This window comes from Temnothorax nylanderi, unplaced genomic scaffold (assembly GCF_030848795.1).
Source record: "Temnothorax nylanderi isolate EJ_2023f unplaced genomic scaffold, tnyl_v1.0 TNYL_tig0143_pilon, whole genome shotgun sequence".
In the NCBI taxonomy this organism is placed as follows: domain Eukaryota; kingdom Metazoa; phylum Arthropoda; class Insecta; order Hymenoptera; family Formicidae; genus Temnothorax; species Temnothorax nylanderi.
Genome location: NW_027249205.1, coordinates 277,286 through 296,365, shown reverse-complemented (window position 1 = coordinate 296,365; position 19,080 = coordinate 277,286). Strand labels below are relative to the sequence as shown.

At 38.0% G+C, this 19,080-nt stretch overlaps 1 protein-coding gene across 2 annotated transcripts in view; it reads right to left on the bottom strand.

The window, feature by feature from the left end:
• Positions 1 to 1,085: 1,085 nt before the first annotated feature.
• Dsd (attractin-like protein dsd) overlaps positions 1,086 to 19,080 on the bottom strand; it is a 33,153-nt gene continuing 15,158 nt past the window's right edge. Inside the window, exons 2-12 of one of the 2 annotated variants that reach the window (XM_071714630.1) lie at positions 15,528 to 15,875; positions 14,163 to 14,344; positions 13,157 to 13,554; positions 12,065 to 12,663; positions 11,505 to 11,976; positions 10,833 to 11,256; positions 10,602 to 10,745; positions 10,364 to 10,513; positions 9,874 to 10,261; positions 9,438 to 9,675; positions 1,086 to 9,142 (exon numbers count right to left, since the gene is read on the bottom strand). In XM_071714630.1, the coding sequence (XP_071570731.1) occupies positions 8,897 to 9,142; positions 9,438 to 9,675; positions 9,874 to 10,261; positions 10,364 to 10,513; positions 10,602 to 10,745; positions 10,833 to 11,256; positions 11,505 to 11,976; positions 12,065 to 12,663; positions 13,157 to 13,554; positions 14,163 to 14,344; positions 15,528 to 15,875 (3,589 nt within the window). In that variant the 3' untranslated portion in view covers positions 1,086 to 8,896. The remainder of the gene's footprint in view (positions 9,143 to 9,437; positions 9,676 to 9,873; positions 10,262 to 10,363; positions 10,514 to 10,601; positions 10,746 to 10,832; positions 11,257 to 11,504; positions 11,977 to 12,064; positions 12,664 to 13,156; positions 13,555 to 14,162; positions 14,345 to 15,527; positions 15,876 to 19,080) is intronic. The other variant, XM_071714631.1, reaches the window with a different exon arrangement.

Sequence of the window (19,080 nt, the reverse complement as noted above, 5' to 3'; positions counted from 1 at the left end):
ACATTCATTTTGTGAATATATAAGTATTTGTTGTTAAGTTTTATTACTTTCATACGCTTGTCACTCTTTGCTTTGATATTATTGGAATTACAAAAGTTTTTTGAACTATTAGTAATATGACTTTCATTCTTAGTTGGGAAAATTACATTTTTAAATATAGTTACTGTTACTCATTTATACCGATTAAAAACAAATAACTCGTTACGATTATCGTTACTTATAATTTTGAAAAGTTACTCGTTATTGTTACCGTTACTCAAAAAGTAACGAATCGTTACTATTTTCATTACTGTATTTAATTTAAACAAAAAACTAATCCAAGGAGCTATCATGTTGCAGTTTTTCTGCGCTTCCTATATAAAGTATTCCTAGAAGTCTATTTCTTATCATAATATTTATTGCAATGTTATTTCGTACTTTGAATATTAAAGAATTAATTTTATATTATACCTATTTATTGTATTTTATCTTTACAGGATAAAATACTACTAAAAATATTTAAAAACTTGGATTTGATAAGGTTACGCCGCATGAATAAAGTATATAAGCGCTTCAATAATTTAACACGGGACCCTCTACTTTATACACGTTTGAACATGCGATGTATAACTGACAAATATATTACGCGCAATGTATTTCGTTCATGCTTTACAGCTAGATGTAAATATTTGCAACAGTTAGATCTTACAGGAAGCTACTTTATTGTTGTCAACTAGCTTTGATGTTAAGGATTTCGTAAATTTTCTTGATAATTGCAGATATGCAAAAATTTGAAAGGTATGCTTTTACTATAAGCATGTACACATATTAGGACGTCTGATTGGTCATTTTGTGACCAAAATTTACCGTCATTATGACGTCATTTTGCTACTTGGGTATCTGTCTTCTACCATGGGAGGAACCATGTTCCTTTTCGCATCTCGGACCAGTTTCTGATTGGTTAAAGAAAATGACTACTGCGAATCCTTGGACTTGCTACACCTGTCTTCTTACATCATGATCGCACTTGCATTAATTTAATTTTCGGGGAAAATAACATACGTGTTTGACAGGGAATAAATAAATACACGGGCACACATGCACGATTAAGTTTATGTATATCAATTTTATTTAAACAATATCTGTTTTATTTGATATAATACAATATGTACCATTCGTCTGCACAAGCTCGCACGACGTTCGCAATAATTTTCTACGCATTCTAACTTCTAGCACAAAAATACGGGCATAATTTCAAGTCACCTATACACGATCTCACACACTTACATACGCACATATGCACATACGCACGCGCATTCTCTCCCTTTCTCATTCTCTCCTCAACCTCGCTTTCGATTCTCTTCTTCAAGATAATTCTCTTGTTCTTTATATAAGATAAGTTCTCTAGGAAAAATGTGTCATTCGCCAGACCTTTTGACAATCCAAGTTATTCTTCTCCTGACTAACATGACTTTTTTCCTTAAACACATAACTGTCCACTTCATCACGTGATCGATTTTCAAACGTCATTACCATTCGCGAGCGAATCGATGGTGCGATAAATTAAATTTAAACTTTGCTTAGGAGTACGAATCTCGATTATACATCGTGATACACATCGTGATATGTAAAAAATATAATATAAAAAAATAAGTTACTATTACAGATACATGAAATCATTAAAAATTCCACAAATAATTCTGCATAAATCCTGCACCAATCCTGCATTCCCAAGTTAGGGAATTCTTTTTACATCTCTCATTTGTGAATCGTTAATTATAAAAAGTTATCCTTGCAAATATAGGAAAAGTGTAGGAAAAAGACTGAAAGACGCAGCCGGTATCTGATTGCACGATTCAAGAGCAAATAATTTCTTTTACTTAGACTGAACACTCGAGAATTTTGTTGCAAAAAAATGTGTCTCTCGGAGAGCAAGAATCTTTTACTCTAGCCGATATTACAACCATCCATTCGCAAGCGGTCACGCTCATTTCTTGTAGACTAGATAAAGCTGAATATGTGATTGGATGATAAGGTATGCGCGTGCACGGAGCTGCAATCGTTCACGCTTCTTTTCGTCTTGTTCGATGCATTTGCGCGACAATCTAAAAATATATCCACAATTCTCGTTCTCGCAATTATTTTCTCGGCTTAACTTCCGACGGTACAGGGTATGATGCGTACTGGGTTCTATTGTAAATATCGACAGCGTGACGCGCACACGTGCTTAAATGTGTTGAACTAATTCAAGCTTCAACTGAGACGTACAATTTCTGCTGCGATATATATTTTTAAGAAGTTTCGTCTTCTACGATCAGATGTGACGAATTTTATTTTATATAATTTATAATAAGTAAATTATTATATTTTCATGTACAATATAACGTAACAAATTAATAGCTAACAAGCTAACAGATGTGCCCGACGTTAAAATCATACGGAATTTCTGGTTTCGTCGGCAATATAAAATTTCGTTCGATTTAATCAATGTTTTAATTTATCAAATCCGTAACGAAAATTGAAAAGACCTAAAGCTTTTAACTGAGATTTTTCAAGTTATGTTTGACAGATCGTTTAAGTGTCGCATGTGAATTATTCGTATGAAACGAAAATCCAAAGATTTCTACGCTCGCGATACGTTTTTATCAATTGAGAAATTTTGATGGTTCTTTACCGCTCGGCACGCTACGCTCCAATTTTAAAGAAAATGAAGAAACGAGAGTTAAAGCCTCTTTTTAAGGGTTTTTAATGCAAAAAGAGAGAGATACCACCCACACGTATAAAATCTAAAAATAGTCCAAACGTTCAGCACACGGCACGCCAAGCTCGGCCGGGAAAGTCTAATTCTCGAGACTAAAAATACCTTACGTTGAAAAAAGTAAGCTGAATAGGCAAAATGTGGTGAGGCGAGCGAGCCACTTTCTCCCCTTAAAACGATTCAATTAAAACGTAGAATAACTCGACTAAAAAAAAAATCGAAGATTATCTTCGACTTTTTGCGCGCGTTTTGAAAACGAACAGATTAACATCTTTGAGATACAATCGTTTCGGAAGCCTTTCTTCGTTGCTTTCTTTTCCATCGCTTGAAATAAGATAATGTTCCTCCGTATGACGTTATATACACAAGTAATGAGCTTATATGTATAGGATGAAAACGATTATTAAGCTCGAGCGGCTGTAGCACGCGAAAGACTGTCAAGGGTCCACATGGGAGTGTTACAAAAGCTTGGGACTTTAATCTTTCTCGGCGAGAAACGTTGTAGTACGATGTACATAGTATTGGGAGATGGAAGAAGAACGTAACGGGCGGCGATAAATTTCCGTGAGGATAATTCAAAATCGCTTTGACACTTGATACACACCTCGCTCTCTCTAACGACGATGTCGATGCAAAGTAAGAAGGCGACGCTAATATCGCGCGTTACAAATATTTCTCAGACTTTACACTGTATAATACATACGCGTTACATTGAACGCGCGTTTGTCATCACGTTTCCATTTTATTCGTTTCTCAAAGATCCTTGCGAGACTCGCGTCGAAGAGATTTAAATCGTTCCATCGACCTGCAGATTTTTATCAAATAGTTTGTGTGCCTTACGCTTACGCTCGAATAAAAATAAATATCTTCGATTGTGTTCCTAGAAAAATCGTCGCGAGCTATGTATAATATACACAATCACATGTATACTTATTCAGTTAGATTATTAAGTATTCTTATTATACGCCCGTCTGTGTTCCCGGTTCTGGGTGTCTGCGTATATGTATACGTGTGTATGTATGTATATATATATATAGATATATATATTGTATATATATACATATATATATATATATATATGCGAGAACAGTCTCTCTCTTATTCTGTAAATTCGAACTTTAGTCGTGTCCTGACGCATCGCGATATCTTCCCGTTCGGTGCGCTCGTGATAAGCATCGTCCGAGTTTCACATACCGGCGGCGCTTAAGAATCCTTAACGGCTAAGATCGGTGACTCGAGTATCCGTAGAAATGGATATATATTTTACATCGTCGTACGCCCTCCAACTTTAAGATCTACATTTTACGATTAAAAGATCTCGAGAAGATCTCGCTTCTCGGAAAGATCGCAAATGTTCTTCGAGTCTTCGCGGGGAAGGAGAGATCTCTCCTCTCTTGCTCCTTTTTCCTCTTTCGAAAGAAGAAAATCGAAGGGACTCTGTGGGATCGCGATGGGAGTACTTGCGATGTTCGTTCGCTCCTACGCGAGACGTCTTACGCGGGAATTAAGGGACAATTAGTACGCGACTGAATCGATCCACGTAATTACAAATTTCCTTCTAATAGCATTTTATCGATTTAGTTCTAATAGTCTCTATTATACAGTTAATTACTTTATTCTACTTATTCTGCTTTCGAATATGACCTATTTGAAAACATGTGTATTGGAATTTATACACAGTACGCCTTGACTTATCTGACCGAAAGATCGTTCCTCATTCTGTACATATACATTCACAGTAAAAAAATTTGTGTTAAATTCAACACATTTCACATGTTCCAAACGGTCCACTCAAATTTTTGTGTTAATTTAACATAACAACATAATGTGAATATGTCAAATTATGACACAAATATTATATCCATAATTTAACACAAAATAAAGAAAAGTTTGATGATATGTGAACGAAAATTTTATGTACAACAAACATCTATATAATGTTAAAGATAAATGAAAAACATGTTAATTTAACATTTTTGTATGTACAATAGACATCTGTATAATGTTAAATATAAATGAAAAGGATATTTTTTTTAACAAAACTACATTATTTTTATGTTAATCTTACGATTAAATATAAAATGTGTTATTTTAACATTTGATTTACTTAAATATGAATATAACACAAAAAAATTACATAATATAATCAAAATTAGTTAAATTAACACATAAGTATGTTACATTTTTAACACAAAAATTTTAACAAGGTCCATTTTTAACAAAAATACACAAAATTTTTTACTGTGTATATATATTATATAAGATTAATTCAATTATATATACTAATACATATATGACAGATTTTTCATTGAATTTGGAAGATTCTTTGGAAAAAATAACGATAGAAGATTCCTATTTTGTCCTTTAATCTTTTGTGCCAGATAAATAAAGGCAAGAAGAGTGAATATGTGCGACGTATTATACTATTCTATTTTTATATATTATTTAAGCCTTTCTAAGAGAGCCTCTTAAGAGCGACGAACAATGCTAGTCCCGTCACGATCCCGAACAATACAAGTATGCGTGATCTTCGTCGGAAAGAGAGGGAGAGAGAGATAAGAAGAGATTGCGGAATATCGATGGTTCGCACGTGTTATCAGTCGCAGAAATCGATCGGCGCGGTGGGGGAGACCGGCCGTCGTCTCGGGGTCGAAGACGAAGCATATTGTATGTAAAAGATCAATGAAGTAGAGGAATATTATATTGGCAGTGTTACAGTGTACAACAAACGCGACAGACAGAAAGTCGAAGCCGGGGCGTACGTTTGAGAGTTTTATCCTCCGAGGGCGAGACTCTCGACGGTGATAATATCTAGTCTAGCATAGAATTGAAAGAGCGACTTTCAACGACCGTTCGTTCAAGAGTTTTATCTTTCGAGAGAGTCTCGATGGAGATATCCCGTTTGAAAACTTTACTCTCCGAGAGCCGACCTTCGCCCCTCGATGGTAAATTTCTCAAGTACAACCTAAGAACGGGATGAAAAAAAAACATATATGTATATATGAGCGCCGGTGGACCGTCGTCCTGATAATTTAGAATCAACACTGAAAGCATCGGATATTTACACGTTGAAAGTATCGCGAATTCAAACGATATTCCTAATAACATAGTATACGCCTACTTTTTACCGACGTAAAAATTTATTCTAGACGAACAATATTTTCAAAACTCTCTTGCGTTTCAATTTCGATCCTTTCGTTGCCGAAATTATTGACACGCAAATACGAAAGAGTAAAAAGCGGTACTCTCGGTAGGTCTTGATAAAATTACTTGATAATTTTGATAACTATCAAACTGTCGGAAATAAATGATCGCACGTGTCGTGGCAACAAAAAAATCAAAGATATAAAGACGCTCATTAGTTTATATAAATTATATACGATAAAAAGTATTTCGCAATATAATATATCCAATAAAATATATTTTAATAAAATATACTTGTTTTTTTTTGGCGCTCATAAGAGAAGAGTTAATAATTATTCTCTTATACGAGATTACTTCTCACGCTAGAGTACAAAAGCTGATTGTATCAAAAAGTAAATTCGACAATAAATAATAATCAGATCTACATTACCGTTGACGGAAAATTATTTCTTAAAAACGCGGCCAACAATTACGAATTTATTTCTAATCGTTACATAATAATCGATTGATTGTGTTGTGTGCTATCTAGTCCTCTACGTGCGCAATAACGATTTTATTCATATCTATAGAGCTTTCTTTGGTACGAAAAATATATTTGAGATAGAATGCGCATTTTATCGCTTAAAAGGGAGCGATTCTAATTTATAATATATATGTATATACGTCTCTCCTGACCGTCGTCTTTATATAAATTAATATTTTAAACGATATAAAGACAAAGAGTTATGAGTATTAAATGTCATAATAAAATGCATTGTATTTGCGCTAATTCAAGTAATAACAAATCGTCGTTTATAATTCGCCCGCTCAAATATGCACCAATTACATAAATACAATGCCATACATACATATGATAAATATATATGTATGTATATACACGCACGTACATTACGCAATAAAAAAAAGCTTAATTATTGTAACGCAAGTTAACATATTTATAGAAGAAATATGTAATATATGTACCTATGTGTATGAATTTTACGGCAATGACTCCCTTTTCTCATGTTACCATGAAAGTTTCGAGAAGAAAAAGACCGGTTTCTTAATATAAACACGTTTCACGCGCGCATGAATCGGAATGCGCTGGAACTTTCTCTATGCACTTGTCTATGCGTTATCTCTCGCTAATAAAGTATACAAAATTTGTGGAGTTTTCGCGTTGCAAGTTATTTCCTCGTATTTAAAACGGTAAGAAGTAAAGTATAAATTTACTATAAAAAATGGAAGTATGCGATATTCATCACTAATTTAATTTACTCCGCGACACAAGTATGTAAGAATACAAACGTAATACAAGCAGAGGCTTGTAAATTCTTAAAAAAAAAAAGGTAAAAAACATGCGAATCTCGTAAACATATTAGATAAATGCTCAGAAAAACAGTCATGCAACCAACGTGCGAGACAACTGGCACCGTTACTTGCTCCATGAAACAAAAATGAGATTTCAAATGACATTCTTATTACAATGACCACGTTGAATTCTTTCCGTTTTTCGCTTGCTATGGCAAAAAGCTCGAGCATGACTGACGAATTATTAAAAATTTGTAATTAAATTACGCCGTTAATTGGTGTCAATCTTAAATTCCGCAAATTTTCAGTCGTACGACAAAAATTAATTGCACAATCACAGTGAATAGAGGTAACAAAGTAAAAATACTTGCTCCTGCAAATGATTCTAACTGACCAAAGTTTGTTTCGACAAATAATCTGCATTTACACCGAAGAAAGAAAGACTGATTTGGCACAACATTCTAATAATCTAATGTAAAATGCGCACAAGACTGGATACGCGATTTGTACCTTCCTTAAATCTGTGTGTGTGTGTGTGTGTGTGTGTGTGTGTGTGTGTGTGTGTGTGTGTGTGTGTGCCGGCTCTGCAATTGTTATCTCTACTCACTTCGATCGATTTAGAATATAAATTTTACACGCTACAAATGGATGCATAAATAGTGAATTCTTTGACGTACTCACTGCCTTCCCGTCCACTCGTACGCCTTTCTATCTTCACTATTAACGATCAATTTTTTTTCATACGAATCCGACAAAAATACAGCCTATTTATAGCTTATGTCGAAGCGTTGTACTTCTTCGAATTTAATCATTTCATCAGTAACATTAGATTTTTTTAATAACTCTTTCATGGCATTTACAAAGTTTTATCCACTGCACTGTAGAAATTATGCCAAAGAAACAATAAAAATATAAGAACTTAAAACAAAAACTATTTAATTTTTTCAGATTTAAGCGGCATTTTACTTCATAAATTTCTAAATTTTTATCGTACAGTTTTCTTAGATGTTTTTTTTATATTTACGATAATGAAATATATTATATATGTGTGTATATATATATATATATATATATATATATATATAATTAAATATATCCTAAATTATAAATAATTTTTTTCTAAAACAGATGCAGCGAATAAAAGCTTTTCGAATATGCACGAGACCAGTTTATTCACGCGACCAACACATCGTATTGTAACATCTTCGACAAAAACGATCATCTAACCATCTATACAACACTGTACACCGTTAATCGAGATCTTTAAAAGGAACTCGATTACGTTTCCGAATGTTAGCCGAGTGATCAATCACGTCCCTTTCGATGCATGAAAACATATCATGCAGCTCAAGTCTAAAAAGAAAATGTTACTTACCATGATTAGCGGACGTAACCGGTCGGAGCAGTCCATTCGCTCCTCGGCTAAAGGCGTTTCCTTCTACTCGATAAGGAAAGCATATATCTATATCTAGTGTTACACGCTCAACCGGCTCTTCGGATAAAATAACCGAATTGTTCGATTCACCGATCAGTCGCGCGTCAACGAGTAAAATTTTCGCGTATGTTCTCCGTTTTCATCTCAGCGCGATTATCGTTCGCACTTCTTTCACTACGTGAGAGTTCGAAGATAAATTGTCCTGCCGTATCAAGCGCGGGCAAGATCACAGAAACAACTCTAAGGCTTATCATAGTCACATCCTATCGTGATATCTCGTCGATTTACCGCTAAATGCAAGTAGAGTCCGGATGTTGGCTGGCGGACTTCCTTGTCTTCTTCGGCTCCTTCGTCGTTAATTCCTGAGATGGTCTGCGCGGACTGCCTAGCGTCACCAAAGCGGATGCCACGGCTAGGCCAGCGCTCTGTCCGGCTGGCGTATAAGGCTCGCCGCCAGTCGGCAATCTGACTAGCAGAGACAGAACTGCCGCTCTGTTGCCACAACAAGGCTCCAGTGCGATCGGACTAGGAGCATCCTATACGAAAATAACATATCCGATAAAAATATAAGCCTTAATTGAATTATGATACTCTAGTTGCAAGATGTAAGAATTCACGTAACAGCAAAAGTAAAATATCTAAATTTCTTAAAAAATGTGTAAGAATCTTCTCTGAGAAAATTTACCTTCTCCCTATCACAAAATCATTTAATGTTAAATGTGTAATTAAATGTGTTTAATTAGAAATAAGTGCAGAGTTACATATGTCATTAAGAATATGTAAACATATCTAAGAATATGTAAAAATATCTAAAAAATCATTTACGTTTACCTTCTTCTTTTTACGACAATTCGTAAAGTCGGCATCACCGCGTTCTGGATCCGAGCTGTCAACGTCGCGCCTCTCGATCTCCACCAGAACTTGACTGAACGCCCTGCTGGCCATTTGTTCCATTTCCAGGAAGAGCCTTTGTCTTCGTCGATACATGTCGTATTTTTGCTTGATCTTCCAAAGAATGGCGGCCACCAGTAGCAGAGCAAGGAAGCACCTGTGCGGTGGCATGTAATCTCTAGTTTACAAGTAAGTACTGCCTAAGGTTCAACATGGCAAAGAGAGTATAGAAAATTTAGAAAAAATAAAGCGTACCAATGGATCTGTCATATCTTAAGATTATTCTTCCCGCATTGCGCTTATACATTTAACAGAATTTTAATTCGCTTTATTTTGGATTAAAAAATCACTTGGAAATCTAAGTTATGGTACTCACGTGCAGAATGTAATAAAAAACTGCTGCAGATTCAGTTTCGAATACTGGGAGAACGAGATCTGGATCCACAGTGGCGGTTGAAAGTCATAGACATACACGTAGAACGTAGTGAGAGTATTATTATCTTCGCTACCGAAATTGTAGTCCGCTTTGCTGAAACGGTGCTTGTACATGGTCGTCGTACAATTTGCGCCGAGCAGCAGCGGTTTTTCTGGACTATTTACTTTCTTGATGGTCACGTTCATCTTGGCAAGCACGGAACACGTGATAGAGAATTCGGCGTCAATGTCGGCTTTCGGTGGTGAATTTTTGAAGTTGATCGCCCGATAGTGACGATCCTCTTTCTTGCTTAGATTAAACGTAAATTGGTAATCGATAGCCAAATCATCTAAAACACGAATACATGAGCGGATGGAATAATTTAATAATAAGGTATAAAATAAACTACTAAAGTATAAGATAAAAAGTATATTCCATCAATTAAACTCACAAAAACAGGATCCTTTATTCGTAGGATCTCCGTGATAAAGACCAGATACGTCACAACGCTCGCAGTGATCGCCGATAATGCCTTTAGTTGTGCAAAAACATTTGCCCGTCTCGCTCGTGCATTGAGTGCCTTGATTGTTACAGGAGCAAGCTATAATAAGAGCACACAAGTGTCATTCAAATGTCTTCTTGTTTGCGAATAATAATGACATAGCATGTGGAAAAAAGATATTACGTACGCTGACACGTAGCTCCATTGAGTGGACTACCATAATAGCCGGGAATACACTTATCGCAGTGTGGTCCATAAGTCAAGTTTCCGCATGGCTGAATGCATACGCTACTGTTTGGAAGACACTTACTGTGACCGTTACACTGACAAGCTGTGAAAATCAAGGAAGTCGAATTAATAATTATAATAAGGCGACATAAAGGGAGCTGAGATTCAACAACAAAAAAAACTTGCTTACTTGGACATGTTGTAAAGTACCAATGATCGAGGAAACACGTGTTTGAACTTTTGCTGCTAGGGCCACGAGCTCCACCAGGCATGCACGAACCTTTCCCGGTGCCCGATCCGTCGTCGCACCAGCCGCAACCGGGGTCCGATCGGCAAGCGGCGCATGATGAATAAAAGCTGCACCATTCCCTGCCGGTCTCCGTGGCGCGGCACCGGGCATCTATCGTCGTCCACTCGCGACACTGTCCATATGGAAAACTGGCCGGGTACGCATTCTTCTCTACGCATTTGGCCTCGTTTTGACACCAGATGCAGTCAGATTCTGTGCAATTGCGGCACGACGTGTACTCCACGCATGGACTGCGGCATGTGTCCATAGTCAAAAGCTGCCCATGCAGTACATTATGTCCCGGGATCGTGCTGTTGAACACTCTCTATTTAAAAAATTAATTGTCAATCGTTAATTTCTTGCAAGCTGGGATTGTCATAAGAAATATATCAAATATTGCATCTTCGTTAAATATACTTCACTAGAATATATGCTTATAATTATTTACTATGTGTTTAATGTTTCGAAAGAAAATATTTGTGAATATATAAATATTCCATGTTTCGTACCCCCCCCCCCTTAATCCTGTATAATAAAGTGTTAAGTAAAGTGTTAAAATACTCTCATACGCACCTCTCGAGTTTTCGGCTTGCAACGGTCGGGTCCGTTGGACCATGACCAAGTGCAATGCGGATTGCTGAAGCAAGCATGGCATGTATGCAGTTGTAAACACTCGACGCCGGTTTTCATGTTACACTGATTCAGTTCCGTAATGGCCTTCGAATTCGGCGAGTTTACATTGTCCCGGCACATCTCGTGGAAACAACTCTTGCCACACCACACGCAATTATACGAGGTCTGTACGCACGCGACGCAGTCGGTGAACAGCTTACAGAGTTCTCCATGCGATGTCATGCCGCGTGGCGGCCCGACGCCCAGACATTTCAAAACTTCGTCGTATTCCTTTTCGTTGAGCACGTGCTGCGGTATCTTTGTGATGTGCAGACATCGACTGTCCCGCTTATGCCACACGCACTTCACACCTATCCTGGCATTCAGGCACTGATTCTGATTCGTGAAATACTCGCAATTGCCGGGGGTATACCTACACAATAACAATATCTCAGCATCTGCAGATAAGCGGATAAATAAGCATCTTTTTCCATTTAAAACAAGATATATTAGATTGGTACCTCAGCATGTCAGAGAGCATTTCACCGTCAAAGCCGCCGTAGATATACATCGACTTCTCGAAGACGGTCGCGCTATGACCGTATCGCGGAAGATCGTTCATATCCTTGGGCATGGTGTACTGGTGCCACGTGTCGCACGTGACATCATAACCGAGGGTATCAGCCGAGTAGCATCGCGCGCCGTGCGATTGCTGCGTATCGTTGTGCATATTACCGCCAAACACCAACATTAGTCCACTCGTGACGAAAGTGGCCGTATGAAAGAAACGCGCCGATGGCGCTGACGTAAGCAGCCGCCACTCGTAATCATTAGGATGATACGAGTACAGCCGGCTGGTCAAAACATGCGTGCTTTGTGACTCCGACACATAACCACCATACACATAAATGAGATTTGTGAGGGGATCGTAAGCGGAACTGTGCCCGTAGCCGCCCTTTACTGGAAAGCCCTTCGTCTCTACGATCTGCCACTCGCGCGTACCCAAAGAGTACTCCTGGACGGTGTTTAAGTAACCATATTGCGGCGAATAGCCGAATATCACAATCATCTTCTCCTTCTTGTCATAATTCTGCACCCGAGTCGCGGTATGTCCTGCTACCTGTAAAAACGATTTGTTAAAACAATCGAGATATCGTACGAGACTCAACTGAGAGTTAAAAAATAAGAGTGAATAACATTAGATTAACGCTATTTAGAAAATTTCCAGCAATTAGTAGTTTAAGATTGTTAAATCGAGATTATATCGACTATAATAAACATAATTTGTTATCTTATAAATCCAAAATTAATTTCTTAATTAATTCTTGGCTGGCGACGATTCTTGAATCATTTGAGATTCGGTATTCGTTAGTTTTCAAAGATTACTCATACATCTCCTTTACATTGCAAGGGCGTAAAAAATCAAACTCAAAAACTGCCACTTTTTACTGCTGTTTTGAACCATATTTATACTTTATACGCAGGGCAAATTTTTGTTTATCTAATAGAATACGGGAAGATTGACCTAGCCACAGTTCTCCAAAGCGTATACATCTTCAGGCAAGCGGTTTAAATATATCATTATATTCTTCGGATTAAATAGATGTACGCACCTTCAGTGGGCCACATATCGTTTTGTTGTAGCAATCATCGTCGTGCACAGTGACGTTCTCCCAGACCTTGGCGGACACGTCGAACGCCCAGATCTCATTGGTCACCGTAGAGTTCTGCACGACGCCACCGTACATGAATATCTTGTCGCCGAACAGCACACACGAGTGCGCGTACCGCGGTAACGGCACTCGGCCCTCGACGTGAGGTGTCTCCCAAACATTGCCGTTATAATCGTACACATATATCATCTTGGCACGATGGAAACTCTCGCCGCCGACCACGTACAGCGAATCCTTCCAAACGATGGAACAGTGACTGGCCGAGCCTTCCGGCGGTAGATCCTTGTACGTGACACTCTCCCAAAATCCATGGTCCCCTCTTTGGCTACAGTCCGCACCTGCGGAAATCGTGCGTAAATAAGCCTATTTTATTTGACCTTTTTTCATTTCAACATGTATTTATTACTATATATTTCGAGTTCAAATAGAAATAGCTCATAAAATGTGATCACTGATAATTACTCCAGATCGAAAACATACTTGTCCTGGAAAATATATTAAACAAATATATACAAGTATATATTAAGTAAGTATTCAAAAGTATATACCACGTAATAATAATAATAATAATACTCAATATATTAACGGATTACGCTTTATAATTATGACAGTAATGGATATGTCAGGTAATACCTAACGTCACATTCGAATATCACGATGTTTATCGATCGCGTGATGCTAAATACTATTACGTCAGTACCCTGTTATCCTAGACTGGATATCTGAAAGATAGCATCTCGAATGTGTTTACCAATGTATCTTAATTTTATCGCGTCGTTATATGCATTAATTTATCACAGATCTTCCATGCAGCGATCTTACTCAATAGTTACCGAAAAATGTTATAATTTATTTTATTTTCAGATACATGTAAAATGTAACTTCTAGCATTTCATTATTAACTATAAGTCACCGAATCGTTATAGTGTCTTCGTTATCTCTTCACCTTTAAATCCGTGAAAACAGCGGCAATGATGACTCTCGCGGTCACACTCGCCCTGCTGATAATGGTACGAGCAATTGTTCGGGCATACTTGTACGTCGCAGGCCTCACCGGTCCACGTAGCGTCGCAGGTACACGTGCCTTCAATACACACACCGTGGCCGGAACAGTCGATATTGGAATACCTACAAGAAGCAACGCACGTGTGTACACGAGATATCATTGTGTCAATCTTGTCTTCGAGGGACGCGATGCCACCACGATGATCTAACACCCTTAGGCAAATATAAATGCTCTCATGCGCTATTTACTCGATCGCGCAATAAGTGTTTGCCTCTATTAATTTCTCAGAAAAAAGACTGCTCTCGATATTTGAACGGTGTGAGAAGGAAAAGCAAACAATTCTGGAAAAGTATGCGTCGTAACGCACGGTAGCTCGGATGATGGATCGTTTGACGGAACTGTTTGACGGAGTCAGATTTTCCTAGACTTTATAAAAGGTATAACAATATCGAGAGAGGAGGAAATTACCCTCGTTCCCCATGTATCATGTCTAAAATCGAAGCAAAACGACCAGCAAAACATGGCCAAATGATAGCTGTCTCAAAAATGAGAGACTCCCCGCTCTCTTCCGGATAAAATCTCAAGTTTTCTTTTTGCCAAAGGTCGTCTTCTGACCGTAGGTAATGTTATCAAATATGACGCAGATATTGTTACGCGTATTTCCGGCCCGCAGAGGAAGCTCGATAAAGTTTCTAAGCCGACAGCGACCCAATTACGAGTTATCGGCGGTTGCCACTCTCCATGTAATCTCCTCTCGTTCTATTCTGAGTCTCTCAGATTGACCGCTACCTTGCCCGAGTATGAAATCCACGTCTTTCTTTTTCAATAGATGCGCGCGAAGCGAATTTATATTCGCATCATTTCGGTAAAATACCGCTGCAAATCACACGAATAATCCATCGTGTGTCAGATTATACTTCTACTCGCTAAAAGCCACTGCGTGATAGTCGCTCGTGTTTTAGGGTCAGCTAACGTGTTACAGTCTATCAACTTGTGCCATAATCTTATGGACAACTCCGTAAAACGACCCGTTTCATTTTTCTCTATCACGCGAGAGCCGTTTTACCAAGAAAGATATCAACCATGTATCAATAGCTACCTGTATCTTCAACACACTGATTTAAAATATTTAGCAAACGCATTGAACCGTTTCTTATAGTATAGTTTTCCAACGATAGTAAAAGTCTAAATATAAATTGGCGAATGCGTATATATGTTAAAAAATAAGCGGTTGAGAGAGCTAAAAAGAAGATAGAGGACTGGGAGAAAAGTTAGGGAGAACGCAGCCATCAGCGTCGCGCTCACCTGCTCGGACAAGCGTTGATTTTATATGTAATGTTGAAGCCGCTCATGTTGTACGCGACATCGGAATAAAAGTGCAGCAACGCGCTACCGGATCGCGCTATTACTTCCGGCACGCGGCGTATGTGATAGCTATCCTTGTGCATCAGGCCGGAGAAAACGGCCAGCAACGGCGCCTCGACGCTATCGCCGTCGTAGATGTACAGATGGTCCCAGCCGCATTCCGTCGCGAATTGTTCCACGTGCATCCGTATTTTTGTGTTCGGGCTGCTCTCGATCAGCCAGGAGCATCTCACGTCCGCAGTATAGTTGCCTGTGCCATCATGGATGCTCCCGATCCTCTCTGATAATCTGCGGGAAGGACAAGACATGATTATGAGCTATAATTTCGAAGCGAGCGTTAGATTTTACGGTAAATTATTTTGCATCATCTGGCGAAGCGTGGATAGGCTTTTGATACGGCTTTGATAACGTGTGCAACGCGATAAATTAGCATCTTCTCGATACTGAGAAGCAATAGATAGAGACAGGATATTTACGTAAAGAATGAAGAAAAATGTTACGAAGTAATCACTGTTTACGCTACTATAATGAAAAAAGAAGATGCATAATAATATATAATCAAACTTATTTTTTGTTTCTTCTCAATGCGATAAATTAGCATCTTATTGATACTGACAATGAGAAGCAATGAATAGAGACAGAATGTTCACGTAAAGAATGAAGAAAAAGGCTATGTCACGAAGTAACCACTGTTTATGCTGCTATGATGAAAAAAGAAGATGCATTATCTAACACAAAATGGTAATACGACAATATACGATAATGAAAATCAAACTTATTTCTTGTTTCTTTGTTAACTTCTTTTACGTAATATCATCAGAAATAACATTGATTTTTATATTAACGTATATTGTCACATCACTATATATATGTATATATATTTGTCTATTATAATCATTTGCTGTTTCATAAACAATATATATATAGTTTATCGATTGATTGCACAAAGTATATGATTTTTACCGATTTTAACGATATAAAATTGTACGCGCGTTAAATGTGCCTACGTTAACAGTTAAAAATAACTCTAGTTGTAAATAAGTTTATAAATGTAAGCGATACGAAGGAGAGAAACGTATCTCGTAAAATGCGTTGAGCGCAAAGTTCAACATTGAAGTATGTGTATCGTTAAAATCGTGATATTTCATGCATGTTTTTTTAAGAGGGAGCGTGTGTGTTTTTGTGGTCCTAAATGTAAATTATTAGAGTCTTCTCTCCTTCTCTCTCTCATTCCGTTTTTGTTTATAGTGCGTAATAAAATTAAAATTAATTCGATCAAATGCGAATAATGTAGCATAATCCGAATAATCCGAGCGGTCGCATATACATCGTTGCGTCGTGTTGCATCGATATGCAGATCGGGCGGATGCAACGGGCGCGACATGGAAGAGCAACGTCAAGCGGGTACATCATCGTCAACGAGATCCTAACACGCTAACTTCATTAATTACTCCCTTTATATATATATATATATATATATATATATATATATACACACATAGGTATGTACGACGACGACCGCGCTCGCAAGCTCACAATGACGGGGTGCAGAGGTGCGAGACGAACCGGAAGTCGGCAGAATGAAAAATGACGTTCGACGTCCTCGACACGTTCGGAGAAAGTGCGGTGCATCTTAAAGCTGCGAGTCACCTATATGTTTCCGCGCTCGAACGCAAAGATGCGGAAACGGGCATAACGTAATTAAACGAGAGGATATGTGAAAAGATATTAAACTTGAAATTTACATCTAAAGAGGAAGGAAAAAAGAACTTAAGCCAATCCTTGGAAAAAGAGAATCTTTAGAATCTCTCACAGTATTTTTTACTTCTTTTTAAAATAATTTCAATACTATCGATCAAACTTTGTCCTTCTTCAATGTAACGTTCAAATAGAGAATTAAATTATTTTACAGCAGTCGACTTATTTGTCGAAATTATTTTTCATTTGACAATGAGTGTTAATAGGAAATGATGGGCTACCATCAATTCCGAAGATTAATATTAATTCTGATCCCGACTTCAATTACCGATTGGTTGCAGAATAAAAGGGACACGTAACGAGATCCTATATAATATAACCAGCTTGTGAGAATGTCAGAGTGCTATACTAAAATAACAAGACCAGTTTCGCGATATTCAATCAATCAATCAAGATTTTATTAGAAATGTCAAATGCTGGGGGGCGACGGATGCCATTGATCGAGGACCAAGAGGCATTAATACAATTGAAGATAACGGCCCATGATTAACCACGACGCCATGAGGAATGCGTGCCGTGTAATTAAGGGAAACCCAACGAAAATTTAATTGAGTGAGCGGTGTTGACTACCAGCGCGACATCGCGGGATAGAGAAACACCTGCGCTTTAGTAACGCGCACACGCTTTTGCGACTACGAGCAATACGCGGCGACGGCGGTGGAATAACAATATGCCGTACAAAAAGAACGGCATCCGCCTATATCGTGAATGATTGACACGAGAAAACGGCGTGATGCCACGGCGACGCTGCGCTACGCTACGCGCGCGATGCCGCCCGTGTATTTATACCCGCATAGCGATGCGCATGGTAGCGTTATACGCGTACAATTCTCACGATTAGCCGCGATCTTACCCTTGACCGTATTATTCCGAGCAATTTCGATTAAATACCTACGCGGAGAAATCATCTTTTTCCCGCGGACAAATGAACCGGGAATCAACACCGAGAAGAATAGCTATTATCGTGTGTTCAGTGTGTCGTCGAGGCCGCTGGTGAAACGCCTGGCTTTAGAAAATAATTTCAAGGATAGCACGAAGCGTAGGACGCATCTTTTATCAGTTTATCTAATCATTTTCACGACAGAGGAGTTCGTTTTCTTTTCGATCACGACTTCACCGTGGAGAAGCTTAGCAACAAGGACGCTGCGGTTTGCAGCAAGAAAGATACCTTTGTCTCTCTCTCTCTCTGCGGTAATAATAAATATGAAGGGCACGCTAGACATAAAAGCGACGGCTTAGGCGACTTGTACGTTTCTTTACGAGCTGGTTTCATTTCCATTTTACCTTCTTCCAATGAATAATCCATTGTGTTGCGATTGTTCGACATTTGCGCAAGACATTCGCTCTATATTTGTCGACGGTGAGTTAAATTATCATTATATTATACATATCTATAAAATAAATACAAATTATTGTTAAACTTAGTTATTGTCTATTATTAATAAACTCTCGGCTTGAAAAGTCGTTCAATTTTTATGTTTAAGTTTTGTATCACAACACAGCAAACAAAGTAAATTTTACCGCTCAGAATTAAAGTCTTAATTGCAGCTCCTTTTTTCCACTATGCAACGCGATAAAATTTAATTTCGACAGAAACCTGATAAATGACTCTGCATGTTAAAACAAAGGCGGCATAAATGAGATCGTAGATTACGCCTCCATCGAGGATTGCGCAATGCGTATTATTATCGGTTTTTACTGAAATTGCAATGTGAGCATCAGAATAAAAGACAGA